At 39.9% G+C, this 19067-nt stretch overlaps 1 protein-coding gene across 2 annotated transcripts in view; it reads right to left on the reverse strand.

The window, feature by feature from the left end:
• The window catches only part of nlrc7 (NLR family CARD domain containing 7), a 31103-nt gene that overhangs the window by 6677 nt on the left and 5359 nt on the right, over positions 1-19067 (reverse strand). The window contains exons 6-14 of one of the 2 annotated variants that reach the window (XR_015521210.1): positions 16326-16410; positions 15694-15889; positions 13786-15607; positions 13539-13709; positions 12200-12373; positions 7097-7297; positions 3440-3613; positions 1720-1870; positions 1170-1343 (exon numbers count right to left, since the gene is read on the reverse strand). Coding sequence is in view for 1 of the 2 variants with exons in the window: in NM_001444430.1 (NP_001431359.1) it covers positions 1170-1343; positions 1720-1893; positions 3440-3613; positions 7097-7297; positions 12200-12373; positions 13539-13709; positions 13786-15607; positions 15694-15889; positions 16326-16410 (3171 nt within the window). In the remaining variant the exon portion in view is untranslated. 2 annotated transcript variants of the gene reach the window in all.

A 19067-nucleotide genomic window follows, 5' to 3' on the forward strand; every position in this document is an offset into this window, starting at 1 on the left:
TACACACAATACCCCATAGTGACAATGTGAAAAAAAAAAATTTAATTGTTGCAAATGTAGAAAAATAAAAAATCTGAAAAATCACATGTACATCAGTATTCACAGTCTTTGCCATGAATCTCTAAATTGAGCTCAGGTACATTCTGTTTCAACTGATCATTCTTGAGATGTTTCAGCAGCTTAATTGGAGTTCACCTGTGGTAAATTCAGTTGATTGTACATGATTTGAAAAGGCACCTGTCTATATAAGGTCCCAGGATTGACAGTGCATGTCAAAGCACAAACCAAGCATGAAGACAAAGGAACTGCCTGTAGACCTCCGAGACAGGATTGTCTCGGGGCACAAGGCTGGGGACTCCTTTTCTTTTCTGATGCTCTGAAAGTTTCAATAAGCACAGTGGCCTCCATCATCCGTAAGTGGAAGATGTTTGGAACCACCAGGACTCCTCTTAGAGTTGGCCAGCCATCTAAGCTGAGTGATCGGGAAAGAAGGGCCTTAGTCAGGGAGGTGATCAATAACCCAATGGTCACTCTCTCTGAGCTCCAGCGTTCTTTTGTGGAGAGAGGAGAAGCTTACAGAAGAACAACCATCTATACAGCAATCCACCAGTCAGCCCTGTATGGTAGAGTGGACAGACAGAAGCCACTTCCCACCTGGAATTTGCCAAAAGGCATCTGAAGGACTCTCAGACCACAAGAAACAAAATTCTCTGTTGCTGCCAAAGGTGCATCAACAAAGTATTGAGCAAAGCCTGTGAATATCTACCTACATGTGATTTTTCAGGTTTTTATTATGTTAAATTTGCAACAATTTCAAAAACTCTTTTTTCACATTGTCATGATGTGGTATTGTGTGTAGAATCTTGAGGAAATAAATAAACTTAATCCATTTTGGAAAAAGGCTGTAACATAAAAAAGTGAATAAAGTGAAGTGGTTTGAATACTTTCCGGATGCACTGGAGACAAACCACTGTCAGAATAATCCTGTTTGCTAATTTTCAAGCCTGTTCTCATGTTTGCTCTTGATTAGCCATTGAATAGTTGTCAGATTTCAGCATTTGAATAATTTTAAGAAAGTTTATTAATGCTTTCACTTGATTCCTGTTGTCTGAGAATAAATAAACATCAATAATCTCAAAGTATCTGCTGTACAGAATAATGATGCTAACCATAGTTTTTCCATCTTTAAGTGTGGCTTCATCAGTAAATCACTTAGAGTTTTCACTCCAGAGTCTCCTAGATTATTCAGACTGAGGTTCAGATCTCTCAGGTGTGATGGGTTTGATTTCAGAGCTGAAGTCAGGATCACACACTGTTCCTCTGTAATACTGCATTTACAAAGTCTGAAGATAGAAAGCGAAAAGACAATGACTGAGATACATGTTGATATGTCAGTTAAAACAATTTGATCACTGAGTACTTATGGATTTATTTCATTTTAAACTAAAGTAGGTACTGAAAAAGTTAATGAAAATTCACCATTTGTTCAGTATGAATGAAACACTGTCAACATAATCTTTACAGCTCAGTTTTCTAGTCTGTTCTCACAAATCCTATTTAGCAGTGAATGTTTTGGTCAGATTTCAGCATTTGAAAAATTTTATAGTAAGAAATTTTATTAATGCTGTGGCTTGATTCCTGTTGTCTGAATATAATCTTAATTCTAACAGTATCTGCTGTACATTATGATATTTATGATACTGTAGGGATGATACTAACTGTAGTTTCTCCAGCTTGGATTGTGGATTCATCAGTAAATCACTGAGGTTTTTCATTCCAGAGTCGCCAGGTATATTCTGACTGAGGTTCAGTTCTCTCAGGTGTGATGGGTTTGATTTCAGAGCTGAAGTCAGGATCTCACACCGTTCCTCTGTAATATTGCAATAACACAAACTGAAGACAGAAAGGACAATGACTGAGATTCATGTTAAGTTCATGTGAGAGTTAAATGCATATTTATTGGACAAAGTATCCAGGAAAGCAGAAAAATAATGAAAACACACTCAAAAAAAAAAAAAAAAATTATTATATATAAAATATAAAACGGTGTAGCTTTTGCAATCATTATTGATGAGCTGAGCTCAAAACTTCATTCATTTTCTTTTCAGCTTATTCCCTTTATTAATCTGGGGTCACCAAAGCAAAATGAACCACCAACTTATAAAGCACAATTTTTACGCAGCCACAACCCTTTAAGCCCGGTTTAAACTTCTGCGTCAAATGATCGATGTGACTCACGGCAAATGCAACGAGCGTAGCCGTGCATTTATATTTCTGCGTGCTGTTTTGGTTGCTCTGCAATAACACTTGGTGTTTTGTTTGTTCTAAACGCTTGTGCACGCGCAACAACTTTAACCATGAGGTAATTACAAAACAAACACAGCGGATGCCCTTCCAGCTGCAACCCATCACTAGGAAATGCACCCATTCACACTCATACACTACGAACAATTTAGCTTACCCAATTCACCTGTACCGCATATCTTTGGACTTGTGGGGAAAACCGGAGCACCCGGAAGAAACACATTTACAAAATGAAAAACATATACTAAATATTATTATTCCTGCATACAGTTCAAACACTAAATCTCGGGAAAAATCATCAAAATCTGCCTAAAAATCATTTTAATACTCGACCAGTGTGAATGTAACTCTGTCAAAATAATCACTATCTAATAATGCCTGTCTAACAATACTCTTTTCAAGAGTTCACACTTAGCTCACGATTAATACGTAGCTTGTTTGGCATGCTGTCCCGGGAAAGAGACCTTAGCTCAAGGGATCCTCGAGCCCAGGGCTCCCCCCCTTTTGCAGGGCGAGTGGAGATTGAACTCAGGTCTATCTCAAACTCCCTCGCTGCTGAGGCCAAGGCGAACTTCCAAGACATTATAAAAAAGGTTTAGGCTTATTTTATCTATAATATAGAGCACATTTGGATGGTGGGAGGACACCGGGGAACCCGGGTAAAACCCACGCGGACACGGGGAGAACATGCAAACTCCACACAGAAATACCAGATGGCTCAGCGAGGACCCAACACCATTGGTATTCTTGCTGTGAGGCAACAGTGCTAGTCACTGGGCCACCGTGCCGCCCATTCTGGATAAAGGAGGAAGAAGGGGAGGAGGGGGGTTTCTTCCAGACGAAGATAGTTGTAGAAAGGAAATGCGGATATATATAGTGATTTGGGATCCTTTAATTGGAGGATCATAATTAGCTAACGTGGAGCAGCTGGGTCAATCATGAGCACATGCTCCTCTCGAAATTAGTTTAAAATTAAACTTCACTTATCATCATTTCATAGTGTGGAAGTTTCAGATTCCAGCATTTGAAATAATTTTATAGCAAGAAAGTTGATGCATTTTGTGACTCTAATCATGTCTTTTTAAAATAAAACTTTAATCTCTCAGTATCTGCTGTGCAGTATAATGATACTAACCATAGTTTCTCCAGCTTTAATTGTGGCTCGATTAGGAAATCACTGAGGATTTTCACTCCAGACTCTCCCGGTCCATTCCACATCAGGATCAGTTCTCTCAGGTGTGATGGGTTTAATTTCAGAGCTGAAGTTAGGCTCTCCCACTGATCATCTGTAAAACTGCATCCACCCAGACTGAAGACAGAAAAAGACAATTATCAGATCCGTGCAGATCCACTTATTTGCAAGTTTTCCTAATAAATAAACACTGATAACAGTGACATACAGGTGCAGGTAACATACACTGTCCATTTAAATATACTACAGACACTGTAACAATACAAAGGCTGAAATTGAAAATCAATTAATATACATTACAGGAAATGTTCATGCTCATGAAAGTAGAAAACTGTAAATGGTATAGTAAAAACATGCTTACATGATAACTGTAAGTAATTTAATTGTAATGTGAACAGGATGCTAACGAGGCATTCTAATGCAGTTTTATTGAGAATGGTCAGGCATGCAACAGTCACAATCAGGAGCAAAGAGATCTGATTGTCATAGTCGAATACACAGGTGATAGGTAGGGATGGCTGACGTGAAACTGACGTTTCGACACAGTGTCGAAATCCTTAAGTGCAAGTGTTTCGAAACACTGCACAAAAGCATGATCCGAAGAACAAGATCATGTGATTAAGATGATTCGAAACACACGTCACGTGACTAAAGCGATTCAATGCATCGATAATTTCAGAAGCGTTTCGAGACCTGGCAAATCTGCATTTGATTGTCAGGTTTAAAATACAACTCTGACTCAAGTAGCCTTGTGGACCATGTGTGTGCACAGAGTAACTGTACTGCAAATGGCTTTTGGGTTTGAGTCCCGACCTGTACAAATTAGAGCTGCACAATTAATCGTTAAAAGATCGCAATCTCAATTCGACCCCCTAGACCACAGGTGTCAAACTCAGTTCCAAAAGGGCCGCAGCTCTGCACAGTTTAGTTCCAACCCTAATTAAACACACCTGATCACTCACTCACTAATTGAGTCCTTCAGGCTTGTTTGAAACCTACAGGTAAGTGTGTTGGAGCAGGGTTGGAACTAAACTGTGCAGGGCTTCGGCCCTCCAGGAATTGAGTTTGACACACCTGCCCTAGACGATCTTAATCAAGCATTTATATGATTCTGCCAATCATTTTTTCAAGTTCAGGAGAGAAGAAAAAGCGGCTGCATGAGTCTTTTCATTGTTTCACACACGTTGCTCAGTGACACTGACACCTTCAAATGATGTTGAATGAGTCACATACTGTATTTATAAGGTATAATTCACCTCAAAATGCAATTTTTGTATTCATATAATGCTGTATTCGCGGCCGGGAAATCATGTGACGTGTCACATGAGCTGCTGACCGTGAGCTGTTATCGCTCTCCTTAATGATAGGCGCACGCGCGTCTACTTTAGTGAACAGAACCTGCAAATGTTGCGAGTAACAGGTAATACAGATGTAAATAATATTCAGTTTGTGTCACAGAGTGATCGTTTGGGAGCTGCGCGCGAAGTATGAACAAGCACTTAGCAGTCAAAATGAAACCGAAAGTGTGCACGTCATTTAAATGATCTTTTCACATTTTAGAGTTATGATTATGACAAGCATTTGATATGTTTTTCTTTCATAGTGAACTCACAGTTGTGCGTGAAAATAAATGTTTACAATGTCAGTATACCGACTCTAGCCTATATAATGTTGAATACAATCTGATAATGGCAAATTACCAGTGAATAAAATTGTCTAATATGACAGATTGCAAGCATATATCTCAAACATAATAATTCAACATCATAATTATTATAAGTAGAATAGAATTATTTATAGAGACCAACAGACCTACACACTATTATTTTCGATGTTGTGCCATATGTTTGTTTTTACCATACCTTTATTTTACATCCACAGAATCGTGAGAAAAATCGTGACCTTTATTTTAAGCAAAAAAAAATTGCGATTCTTATTTTAGCCAGAATCGTGCATCTCTAGTACAAATAATGAGTAAAAAATGCATTTTATTAATGTTACTGTTTTATGGTGTAGTTTAGATAGGATACATCCAGGGCTGGCGTGTCCATAGAGGCAACCTAGGCGGCTGCCTAGGGTGGCAGTATAGAAAGGGCGGCGTCCGCGACACCTCCCTTACCACCCGCGTCCTTAGTTATGTTTGCGACACCTCCCTCACCACCCACGTCCTTTATATATTTGCGCATAGACGACAGAATAGAGAGGGCGGCGTCAGCGACACCTCCATCAGCACCCGTGTGTCCTCAGTTATGTCCACTCATAGGGCGGCAGAATTAAGGTCCGCGACACCCGCACGTCCTCATATATATCCGCGCATAGGGCGGCAGAATAAAAAGCGCAGTGTCTGCGACACCTCCCTCCCTCCCTCAGCACCCAAATCAGCTTGCTCTGGCCCTGGATATATCTGCAGATACCCCAACGACATAGCATATTTTGTAACACTGTATAAAAAAAAATTATATTTTACAGTACTGTGATGATTCGGTTTAGAGTGGTAGATGGTAATAAAATACAATAAATGGGAAATATAATGAATAATATAAATAATTCTCGTTAACTTCCGACCGCAATCGCATCTGATCTAGCAACAACCCTGTTTTATGACCAAAACAAGACATAGTTATTCACAAAGTGTTCATTCTGATGTCAGACCAATGTTAAAACAAAACATGTTACAAGAACAGAGCATTTAAAACCCAACATCTATAGCTGCATCACCCTGGGTTCGAACCCATCATCTCAGTATGTTAGTCAGGAGCTCTCACCGCTCCACTAAATCACTTGAAGCTTCAACTCGACAACATGAGGTTAATATCTTAATTTGCTTAACTGTTTCTTTGCTGAAGCTGTTCTAGTGCAATACATAAAGAATAACCACTAGGTGTCACTGTAGAGACAGGTTTCAAAACGTTTCGAAGCTTCAACACATTCGCTTTGACTATTTCAGTGTTTATGAAGCCTCACTTTGCCCACCACTAGCGATAGGTCAGTACAGGCAGGCAGCAGACAACATAAACCTACAAACAATTCGAGGGTCAAAAACACAGCAAAGCAAGACAAACAAACGCGTGGTAATGTTCACAAACTGTTTACAAGACTCAGCACTGATGTGTGTGAGAGTGCTCTCTTTATAGTCCTGGTAATGAATGAATGATGAGCTTCAGCTGTGTCTGTGTGAATGTGTGTGTAATCAATAGAATGAGGAACCAGTGTGACTGAGCGCTGCATGACAGGATTTGTAGTCTGTATAATGGCAAATTTGTAGTTCTTTATTGTATTAGAAATTTGAGCTGATTTCATTTTGTAGCTGTTTCGGTGCCTGTGCCTTTAATGCAAATGAGCTGCTTCTCCCTCCCCACCATTCTCACGTTAAAATCTTTTGTAACTGAACTTTAATTCAACTATTAATTATTTAAGTAACCTTTAAATACTGACAAACATGACTTGCTTGGTAACTTTTTAAAGCTTGACGTCAACTGAAAATAGTTTTATTTGCCTTGCGATACTTAAAAATAAACTGTTTAACTGACTATAATCAGCTACAGTTACAGCACAATTAAAACAGCACTTTTAACATGTTGACTGCTGTAAGATACTCACATAAGCATGTTGACTCTACAGTGTTTATCCTGCAGTAGAGCAGCGAGGTGATTCACTTGTGTGTCTTCTATTTCATATATAAATGGATGGTTACGCGTGGATCGGAAATCATTCAGATTCAGTGTTTTTAGGAGTAATGGGTTTTTACCCACAACCCCATTCACAAACTGACAGGATTCTTCTGCAGAAGGACTTAAAAACCTAAAGACAGGGAAAATCAAGCAGGAGTCAGTTAAGTGCTGAAGGTTACAAAACAGACTGATTAAATAAACTTCATTACAGTTCTAATGATTCACCCTTGCATTGGCTCCCTATTAAATACTGTTTACATTTTTAAATGTTATTGACTACCTAGAAAGTCCTGAACGGCTTAGCTCCCCAGTATTTGAGGGAGCTCCTGGTGTATTATAGCCCAACACGTCCTCTATGCTCGTTTAATTCTGGAAAATTTATTATTCCCAGAATATCAAAACCAACTTTAGGCAGTAGATCTTTCTCACGTCTAGCACCTTAACTCTGGAATAGCCTTCCTAGCAAAGTTCTGGAAGCAGACACAGTCTATCAGTTTGAAAACTAGATTAACGTCTGCATAATTTAGTGCAGCCAGAGCCGGGAACACTTCCCAAAAGACATTATAATTTGAACCGCATCTGCGCTTATATTAGTCTGTTTTTTATTATTCCTGAGGTTTCCATAATCCTGGACCAGGCCATATCCTGAGCAACTGCTGTGGTGGTCATGGAGGAGTGGAGAGCATGAGACTGATTCCTGTAAAACCCCAGTGACAGACAAGTCCTTGCATTCCAGTGAACCCTCCCACCTGCAGCTTTTCCACGACAGATGTCCAGCGTTCTCTAGCCTCTGGCACCTAAACAGCAGCTCTGCACAAGAACGTCCAGAAGAGAAATGGTCGTGCCCAACTGAGCCTAGTTTCTCTTAAGGTTTTTTTTCCTTCACTTTCAATTGGTGAAGTTTGTTCCTCGTCGCTGTCGCCACTGACTTGCATGGTTTGGGACTTGTGGAGCTGAGCATCGATGGATTTGCTCTTCATTGTTTGGACTTTCAGCAGTGAAAATTAAACAGCACGGAACTGAACCAAAGCTTACTTAAAACTCTAAAAACTGGACTGACACAAAGGGTGTCACGATCCTCCAAATCCTCAATTCGATTACATTTTCGATTCTAAAGGCACGATTCGATTCGATTTTCGATTATGAATAATTAATTAATGACCAATTAATTATTTGTAGCCTACCATTTAAACTACCTGCCCTGCATGGTCTTTGTTTTACCCATAAACAAATCATACAGTAAATGAATAAATGCAAGATACACACATAATTACCACCTGTCAATCACTTTTTTCTACGGGACTCGTGAATAGGCAGTGATCTGTGTCGTTATAATGGCGTCGGTAAAAAAGACGCACAACTAACAGGAACCAGCCAACAGTATCTGAGGTGTGCGCTAAAATGACTAAGTACAAGTGAGTGAAAGATTGAAGCAGTCCTCTGACTGCCTGGACCTGCTGTCTCGAGCACATGGCTGTGAGTGCGTCTGTGTCTGTGTGGTCACGTGATGTGCATTTTCAGAGGTAGAGAGGAAGGAGGGCTGCTCAGAAATGCTACACGCCACTGTGGATGTCAAATCGTTGTCATTCTAAAATGCCATTTAAAAACAAAGACAGTGTAAACAGGGCCTGAGTGTGTAATTTTCGCGAGCGGATTTGCAACGGGGGCGGGCGGAGGATCGCGATGCCGGTGTTGTCTATCGGACGAACCGTTCGTAATACATACATAGCAGAGCTTGCAAAACTGTGTTTTTTTTTTGTCGACAACACGAACATTGTCAACATAACTCACTGGAAATCCAAAATTCTTACACACCGGCAACTTCACTGAAAGAGGAGAGGGTTTAAGCTCTGTCGACGGGTCTCCTGTGTCTGCCGTTTAACAAGCACTTCAACAAGCCTGTTTTTTTCCCGCTTGGCAAGCCAAGCTGACGTGACATGGGGGCGTGGCAGCATCGACGATTCAATTTTTTGATTCGATAATCGAAATTGAGCATAAATTTAAAATCGAAATCGTGACACCCCTAACTGACACCATTTCAATTTATTCTAATCTTCTGTGTTAAGCTACTTTGACACAATATATGTTGTAAAAGCGCTATTGAGATGAAGATTACTTGAATGATGCGATCTGCACACTCAAACAAAAAATTTTGTTAGAACTCTTAATTTTCTAAAAAATAAATAAATTCTACATCACACTGGGTCAATTGTGTTTACACACTGCCATTAAAACTTTCCTCAGTTATGAAATCTTTTGGATTGGGTTCAATTTTGGGTTCAATTTTCTAGGCAGCGGAATGGGTGTGTCAGCTAGGCAGCGGAATGTCCTTTTTTAACATTCAACAACTCTGTTAACAAACATAGCACTTCTGTAAGGTAGCTTGAACAATCAAGTAATAAATAATATAAATTCCTGCTTTTGGACTTCAGTGCAAAAGTAAATATAAAAAAAATCTAATATAAAAACAAATAGCAACTCAACTTAAAATACCCGGCAGGCAATCCCAAGTTTACATATCTCTCAGTTTGCTATGGCAATGTTGTTGTCATCAATTTTATAATACCTCCAGAACGCCGACATACTCACACTTTCTGCTTTAAGCTGCCTCTTTGTTTTACTTTGCCAGCAATTAACCAATAGCGTCTCTGCAACAAAGTGATGTCATGCCACAAGTGTTGCTGTTTATAACTATAGATGTGTTAAAAAATAATGACTATATATATATATATATATATATATATATATATATATATATATATATATATATATATATATATATATATATATACATATGTATTTGCGTACTGATCGGGAGGTAATGTCCAATTCCAAGTGAGTCTGAAACCGCAAGATCGGGCCCGATTTCCAATCACATGATCGGATCTGGACATCCCTAATGCATTTACACACTGATGCGAATAGACTAGGGTTGGGCATCTAAGCTATAATGCCGATCCGATACGCATCTCGATACAAAGAATACGATCCGATATATTAGCGATACATTTGTGACAAAACCAAGCAAAAAAAAGCAAAACCAAGACTTTTTTACAAACTGGCTCTTCTCTCAGAGCCAGAGTGTCAGTTTACAGTAGAGGGCCATTTTAGAACATATAGCACATATTATTTAAGTATTTTCAAGATAAACAGAATGTATAAGTGCAATATATATTAAAAAAATATGTATATATTTGCACTCTTTCAACATAAATAAATTTAGCATTGCACAACAAGAATTGTGATTTAACTTTTCAACTATGAAAACAAGTTTTACAAAGATATATTTTGCCACTGATTATTCAAAACTTAAGGTTGTGAACTAGCAGTGTTATGCTGCTTTGAAACATCACTGTCACTGTAAACAACAGGCTAATAAAAATATAACAAACAAGCAATCTTCTTGCTGTGAGGTGGTCAAACAACCCACTGTGCCACCGTGACACCCATTATTTTTATCATTATTATTATTAATATTATTATTATTATAATTAAATAAAAATTAACAGGAGGAGGTGTTTAAAACCTTCGTTCTCCGTGACACTAGGCTGAATATCTTTGCAGATGAACAATGCAATAGCATTCGTTATTGGCGTAGAGCGAGCAGAACTGTTGCGCATGGAAAAAAAACTTGCAATGCTTTTCTCACCACTTTTGGAGCTGGTTGAAGCAGTGCGAAAGCCGGGGATGCAGAAACACTGGAAGATGCTTTCACAACAACACCGTGGCGCCGCTTCAAGTGAGATATCAGTAGTCGTACTGCCCGCGTATTTTACAGATGCGCGGCACATTTTGCAAATTGCATCTGTCCTGTCATGTCGTCCATCCTTAAATCGATAATGTTGCTTGCCATACTTTAGATTTAAAACTCAGTGGGGAATAAAATGTTTGTTTTGCTTCTCGCGCTTTCTGAGGGCGCTCCACTAGCTTCATCCGCACACCTAATACACTGAGTTGTAGTGTGTGCACATCCGCAAATCCGTTGCTAAGGCTTACTTTATGTAGGTCGATTACATTATGCGCCAAAAACAGGTTGACAACACTTGTTAATAAATAAAAAATACATTCTATATTAAAAATATAAGCTGTATCTCGGAAAAATCGATGCATCTCGCAAAAACCGATGCATCTCGATTTGCTTCCAAAATTTCATTCATCCTCTGCTGCTCAACCGATGCACTCGCATCGTGCACGCGCATGACCGCGTATCGATACATATCGGTTAATCTTCCCATCCCTAGAATAGACTATACAGCTTTCCTTTTACTTTTCTTTGAGCAAGACTGAAGTCAACCTTCTGTCATACACCAAGAGTATGGCATTTGGCAGTGGAGACACAAGACTGATCAAGGTAACCCGTACCATACCATACTATATTAAACTGAAGTGTACCAGTTAGTGGAAATTAGGTATTAGGACTAGTTCATCCAAAGAATTTTAAATTCTGTCATTGTTTACTAATGCTCTGGTTGTTCCAGTCCTGTATATATCTCTTTGTTCTACTGAACACAAAGGACGTTATTTAGAGAATCCCAGTACCAAACCCAAGATGAGTTAATTTGTGTTGAGATATGTATGGAACTGACCCTATGACTGACTGTCATATTGACATTGTACACCAACGTCGTGGGGACATTGGATTTTGTTTGGAAATGGAAATGGGGTTAATGTCAGAACCCAATGTCCAACCTAAAATCAACCAAATATGAATGTCTTATGCTACACCTTGACGATGTGTGGACAATACCACTATGACATCTATCAGACGTTGGATTTTGGTCACTTTCCAACACAACCTAAAATCAACCAAATATCAATGTAATTTGACGCTGTTATTGGATATCAAAATAACGTTGTCCTTAGAAGCTGGCTAGACATTGAATTTTTTTCACCTGATGTCGCGATCTAAATCTAACCTAATATTAACGTCTTGTGATGTGTGTCTGCTGGGGACATTCTTCCAAATATCTTTAGCTAATACTTTAGAGTCTATTTGAGCTGCGACTCAAATATTCACTGTCTCGTTCATTACCTCAGTGTTTTCAGTGTACAGTTTGGATCCTGCAGTAAATCATCAAGCTCCTTCACTCCTGATTCTCCAGGATCATTTCCTCTGAGGTCTAGCTCTAGTAGATGTGAAGGATTTGATCTCAGAGCTGAAGCCAGAGCTTTATAACCTTCCTCTGTAATATTGCAGTCTGAAAGTCTAAAACAGGAAAACATTAGTGTAGCAGCAACTGAATATGAAGCCTAATGCTGCGTTCACACCAGACGTGGCACGCACGTCAAGCGCAAGTGATTTACATGTTAAGTCAATGCAAACGTGCGAATAGACATCCTGCAGCGCGATACGCGCGAATGGCACGGCACGAATGGCGCAGGGCGAATTGAGCGTTTTGCACGTTTGACATGCTTAACGAGCGTTTCGCGCGAATCTCTCGATTTCGAAAATCTGAACTTCAGTGTACATTCGCGCCGCGTTAACCAATCAGAAGCTTGCTCTTGTGGGGGCGTGATTGTGACGTAGAACCTGTTGTCGGTGTTCCGAGGGAAATCCTCCAGCCTTCACCGACAACAGTTCATCAAACTCGGCTTGGCTCAGTCAGAAGCACAACTGAAAGCCTCCGTCATCCAGGTTAAGTTTCTGAAGGAGTTTATGAGCTCACAGAGCTGGATGCACCTCTGAAAGAATGTAGTGGACTCAGACACAACCCTAAACGTATCGACGCTGTTTTTCAGTCTTCATAAAGCACATAAACACTGTTATTTTCTTCATAAAATCCATGTTAGCCATTTAGCTATGAAGCTAGAGTCATCGGGCAGACAGAAGCCCTGCCCATCACGCGAATCCGCGTCTGTTCTGATGTGAATTTGACACGCGAATGAAGCGGGGTTAACGCATGTATGAAGCGAGTAAACTCAAATGTTCACGTGGCTATTTACGCGCGAATAGCGCGATTTATCCGCGCGTTCCGCGTCTGGTGTTAACACAGCATAACAATGGCCCAGATACCTACAAACTATCTACAAAACTAGTCAAATTTAGTCATTTGAATTTTGTTTAAAAAAGTAGAGCTGCATTAAAGTAAACTGCAATCAGGATTAAGCATATGCCTACTAATACTGCAGTTTGAAGGTTCATAATGAAAATATAACATAGTATTCATCCCATTAACCAGTTGTTCAAACACTAGTGGATCTGAAAGTATTCAAATTAACACTATTAAATAACCCAATAATAAACTATGACTAATACATGGACATTATGAGAATTATTTTTATGTGAACCCAATTAGAGTTACATTTTCTAAATGAAGAATTTTGACAAGGTACATTCTTTAACTGACAAACACATAACAACTGGAACTTACCTCAGTATCTCCAATTCACACTTCATATCCTTCAGTCCAGTACAGAGCAGCTTCACTCCTGAATCCTGCAGATTATTATTACTCATGTTCAGCTCTTTTAGACTGGTATCTGACTCAAGAACTGTAGCCAAAGCTGAACAGCTACTGTCTGTTAAGTTACAATCATTTAACCTACGAAGAAAAGATAACATCACAGAATTAGGTGGAACAAATGCAACAAAATTTTACTTTGTATTCATAGACTTACAGAGCTCTTTTGCAGGTTTTGATGACTGCTGATAGTCTGATGAGACACTCGTCTGATTTATGGAATTTCTGAAGCTCAAACTCCTCCATCTCCTCATCTGATGTCAACAACACAAAGGCCAAAGCAGACCAGTGGGCAGATGAAAAGTCAGCAGATGAGAGACTTCCTTTGCTAAGGTGAGTCTGAATCTCTTTCACCAGAGTTTGTTCGTTCAGTTCATTCAGACAGTAGAACAGATTGATGGATCTCTCTGGAGAAAGATTCGCATCAAACTTCTGCTTGATATACTGAAGTATTTCCTCTGTGCTTTGGTCATCTTGGTCTTGCTGTGTTAACAGACCTCGTAAGATTCGTCGATTGGACTGAAGTGACAGACCGAGAAGGAAGCGAAGAAAAAGGTCCAGGTGCCCATTGTCACTCTCTAGTGCCTTGTCCACTGCAGTCTTCAGCAAATCAATCATGGACTCATTTATTTTTTTAGAGTCTTGATCAAACACACTTTTCTTATTAGTGTCTAGAATCAGATGTGCATAAAGGGCTGCGATAAACTCTTGAAGAGTCAGGTGAACAAAGCAGTACATGGTACCAAGAATGATCCCAGTTTCCTCCTTAAAGATCTGGGTACACATGCCTGAGTAAACTGAGGCCTTATAGACGTCAATACCACAGGCTTCCAGGTCTGTGTCATAGAAGATTAGGTTGTTGTTTAACAGATGATGAAATGCCAGTTTCCCCAGTGAAAGGATGGCGTCTTTATCCCAGGACACATCTGGTGTGTATTCTCCATTATACTTTCGTCTGCTCTGCTGGATCTGAAAGCGCAGAAAGTGTGTGTACATCTGTGTCAGAGTCTTGGGAGTGTCTTCAGTGTTTGATTCCTGCAGTGTTTTGGAGGCGTCATCAGCCTGATTGTTTTTCACATCATTATTTCTCTTTTCCTGTAAAATGTTCTGGAGAACAGTGGCTGAAATCCAGCAGAAGACTGGGATGTGACACATGATGAAGAGACTCTTTGATTGTTTAACATGATCAATGATTTCTTTGGCCTGATTCTCATCTGTCAGTCTTTTTCTGAAGTACTCCTCTTTTTGTGCATCATTGAATCCTCGTATCTCTGTCAGCCGCTCGATACAGTCAGGAGGAATCTTACTGGCAGCTGCTGGTCTGCTCGTGATCCAGATGAGAGCAGAAGGAAGCAGATTTCCCTTGATGAGGTTCGTCAGGAGAACATCCAGAGAGGCTGGCGACGAAACATCACAACACGTCTCATTACCAGCAAAGTTCAGAGGAAGACGACATTCATCCAATCCATCAAGGATGAACAGGACTTTGAATCGATTCCTTCTTGTAAGGTTCAGTCCTTTTGTCTCCGGGAAAAACTGAGTTATAAGCTCCATCAAACTGAGTGTTTCTTTCTCCTTTAAGTTCATCTCTCTGAATGGAAGAGGAAATATGAAGCTGATCTCTTGATTTTCTTTTCCTTCAGCCCAATCCAGAACAAACTTTTGCACAGAGACTGATTTCCCGATGCCAGCGACTCCTTTTGTCAGTACAGTTCTGATCTGCTTGTCTTGTTCAGACGCTTCAAACAAATGTCTGCATTCAACCTGTAGCTCTTGTGCTTCATGACGTCTAGAAGCAACTTCAATCTGTCTGACCTCATGTTCAGTATTGACCTGTTCACTGCCACCCTGAGTGATATAGAGATCTGTGTAGATGTTCTTTAGAAGTCTTGAATCTCCTTGCTGTGCAATTCCTTCAAACACACACTGATACTTCTTCTGTAGGCCACCTTTCAGCTGATGAATAAAGATCAGTTCGTCTAAATACAAGAAACAAACAACAGGCATAAAGCTCAGTGTTATTTTCTCTCCTATATTTTTCAGTTATAATCTGACAGTCTCTCACCTTCTAGAGTATCAGCACTTTCCTCTTGCTTCATTTCCCTCAGGAAGTAGAGTGTGAGATCGAGAGCTGCTTCTTTGATGCTGCATCTGTTCTCGTTAAAGTCCTTTACAAAGTCAATTATGTTTTCTTTTTGTAAGATTTTCTTAAACTTTTCAAGCTCATGCTTCAGATAATTCATTATCTGGTTTTCAAGATCCTGCAAACCAAGGGGAAAAAAAGAGAACGAACTTTAAATTTAAACCAAATTGTTCATTCATAAATTTTTCTTCAGCTTAGTCCCTATATTCATCAGGGGTCACCACAGCGGATTAAACCGTTAACTTATCAATCATAAGTTTTACGCAGCGGTTGCCCTTTTAGCAGCAACCCAGCACTGGGAAACTTCCATACCCACCCATTCACACACATAAACTACGGCCAATTTTGTTTATTCAATTCACCTATAGTGCATGTGTTTGGACTTGTGCGGTAAACCGCAGCACCTGAAAGAAACCCACGGGAATACAAGGAGAACATACAAACTCCACACAGAAATGCCAACTGGTCCAGCCAGGACTCGAACCAGCAACCTTCCTGCAGTGAGGTTCACTTTAACACAAAAATTACAACAAATGTAAGTCTTTTATTTATACCTGAAAGATCCCCAGAAGACCGTCTTGAAAACCTTTGTGTTTCCTGTGAGTCTGGAAGTCTGAGTCTGATGTCTCATGTTCAAAACTGTAAACAAATACAACAAATTACTGAATTTCCAGGAGAATATACTACATAACTCTTACAGACACACTTAGCAAAAACAAAGGAAAGCATTGGATATTCAAACTTTGAATTTTCTGGAAACCAAATTTCCTTTGAGCTTATGGTATTACAGAAAAGATTGTTTTTATGGTTGTCAGGATCACCAGTCATCCAGACTTGCAGATCGCTGGTAAACATTCATTTTCACCTGGACTACAATCCTGTCATGCACCTAACACACACCTGTTTACTGTTGATTACACACACACAGCTGGCAGCTGCTCAATAATTGATTACTCAGACTTTTTAGACTGCTCACTTCGTCACACTCATGGCTGAGTCTTATTGGTTCATCCCTGTAACATTACAAAATGTTTCCTGTGTCTAGTCTTTCTGTATTCTTTGACCCTTGCCTTATTTCCTGGTTTGTTTGCCTCCTATATTGACCTTTTGCCGGTGACTTGATTACACTTCTGGATTGGCCTGTATGTACCCCTTTGCTCCTGTGATTCTCCCTTGCCTGTCTGTCCATTCTCTGTTAAATAAAACTGTACAAGGATCCTTAACTCTGTTGATCAGCATCCTTCAGTTACAATGATATTACAGAAAATACACTAGCAGGTGAATAATAGTACATTTTGTACAGAAAAATGTTGACATTTAATCATTTACCATAATAAAAACCCTATTATTCAACACTACATTCTCACAAAATGTCATCAGTCGCCCATATTGAAGAGGAGAACATACAGACATGGACAAAATTGTTGATACTGAAGAAACAGTACTGTGGTCACTGAAATAGTTTGAAACTTAATAAAAGTAAAGATTAATCAAAAATGACTGAAAATTAACTAGAAAAAATCAAATATTGCTTTGGAATTGAAAAAGGCAAACTAATGTAACTGGCCTGGACAACACTGGAAGGTACCAACAATTTTGTCTAAGTCTGTAAATAATGCCACTAAATCAATGATTGTTCATCAATTATTGTCAAGTTTTGACCTGTACTAATTGGTTGGAGACCAACAAAAACAAAGACTGGCAAATGGGATAAATCAAGCAGAAGACTTATTATAATCATACAGTATTATTTATCTCCGTCTCCAGGTTAAAGGAAAGTCCTTACCCCAGGTGGAGGAGTTCAAGTATCTAGGGGTTTTGTTCATGAGTGAGGAAAGGATGGAACGTGAGCAGGACGCAGCAGTAATGTGGTCGATGTACCGGTTTGTTGTGGTAAAGAAGGAGTTGAGCCGAAAGACAAAGCTCTCGATTTACTGGTCAATCTACGTTTCTACTCTCACCTATGGTCATTAGCTTTAGTTCATGACCGAAAGGACAAGATATTGGATGCTAGCAGCCAAAATGAGCTTCATTCACAGGGTGGCAGGGCACACCCTTATATATAGGGTGAGGAGCTCTGTCACCTGGGAGGAGCCCTGCTTAAGCCAATGCTCCTCCACATCAAGAGAAGTCAGCTGAGGTGGCTCGAGCATCTGTTTCGGATGCCTCCTGAATGCCTACCCAGAGAGGTGTTCCAGGCATGTCCCATTAGGAGGAGACCTCGAGGAAAACCTCGAGACTATATCTCTCAGCTAGCCTGGGACCACCTCACATTCCCCTGGAGGAGCTGGAGGAATTGTCTGGGGAGAGGGAAGTCTGGGGTTCTCTCCTAAGACTGCTGCCCCTGTGACCCAGCCCCGGAAAAGCAGACTAAAATGAGATGAGATGAATATTATTTATTTCACCCTGTAACGAAATTTGAAGTAATGTGGTTCTTATTGTGTATGTTGTTTTGCTTTATTTTGTATATGTTGTTAAGTTTGGCTGGAGACTTAATTACTTAACGTAATTATGACACTAAGATTGCGGAGCCTACCGGATGTATGACGCATATAGTAATGGACGTGAAGCAAAGCACGCCAGGCATGGAACGATAAGTGAAACACGCCAACAAGGCACGGGTATACAGCTGATTCTCGGACTCCCAATTTATGAGTTTTAGTTTCTGGTTTAAGGGAAAATAAAGTAATTTGATTTATTTAAGTTGTAAATCATGTTTTGATTTATGTTAAGATTCATGTTTTACTTTTGTTGGTAATGTTGGTATGCTGTTTTAAATTTCGGGATTCATTTGGTGTTTGTTTGTTTGTATGTTTACTCTCTAGTTCTTACGGTGAGCCATGATGCTATGTTGTGTAATGGTTCTATGGAAAGGTTCAATCTTTTACCAAGACACAACACACCTGTCACCGACTCGGTTCCAGTCATTCCCCTCACTGGCCAGCAGAGGTCATCATCACTGGACTTCTAAGCATTACGTCATCCACTTACACTGACAGCATGCACACCTGCAGCTCATCTAGTTGATGAGCCACGCTCACACATATAAGCAGCACACACACACTCACTCATTGCGAAGTCTTGTTCTACCCCGGCTAACATTACTGAGCGTTTCTCTTCATTGCCTGCTTCCCCGTTATGACCTTGCTTCGATTATTCACCCAGTCCTGCCTGCCGCCTGCCTTGTACCTTTGCCTGAACCTAGTGGTGGGCAAAGCGAGGCTTCGTGAAACACTGAAACAGTCGAAGCAAATGTGTCGAAGCTTCGAAACGTTTCGAAACCCCACTCTACAGTG

This window comes from Danio rerio, chromosome 22 (genome assembly GCF_052040795.2).
Source record: "Danio rerio strain M-AB ecotype USA chromosome 22, GRCz13ab, whole genome shotgun sequence".
NCBI classification, from domain to species: Eukaryota; Metazoa; Chordata; class Actinopteri; order Cypriniformes; family Danionidae; genus Danio; species Danio rerio.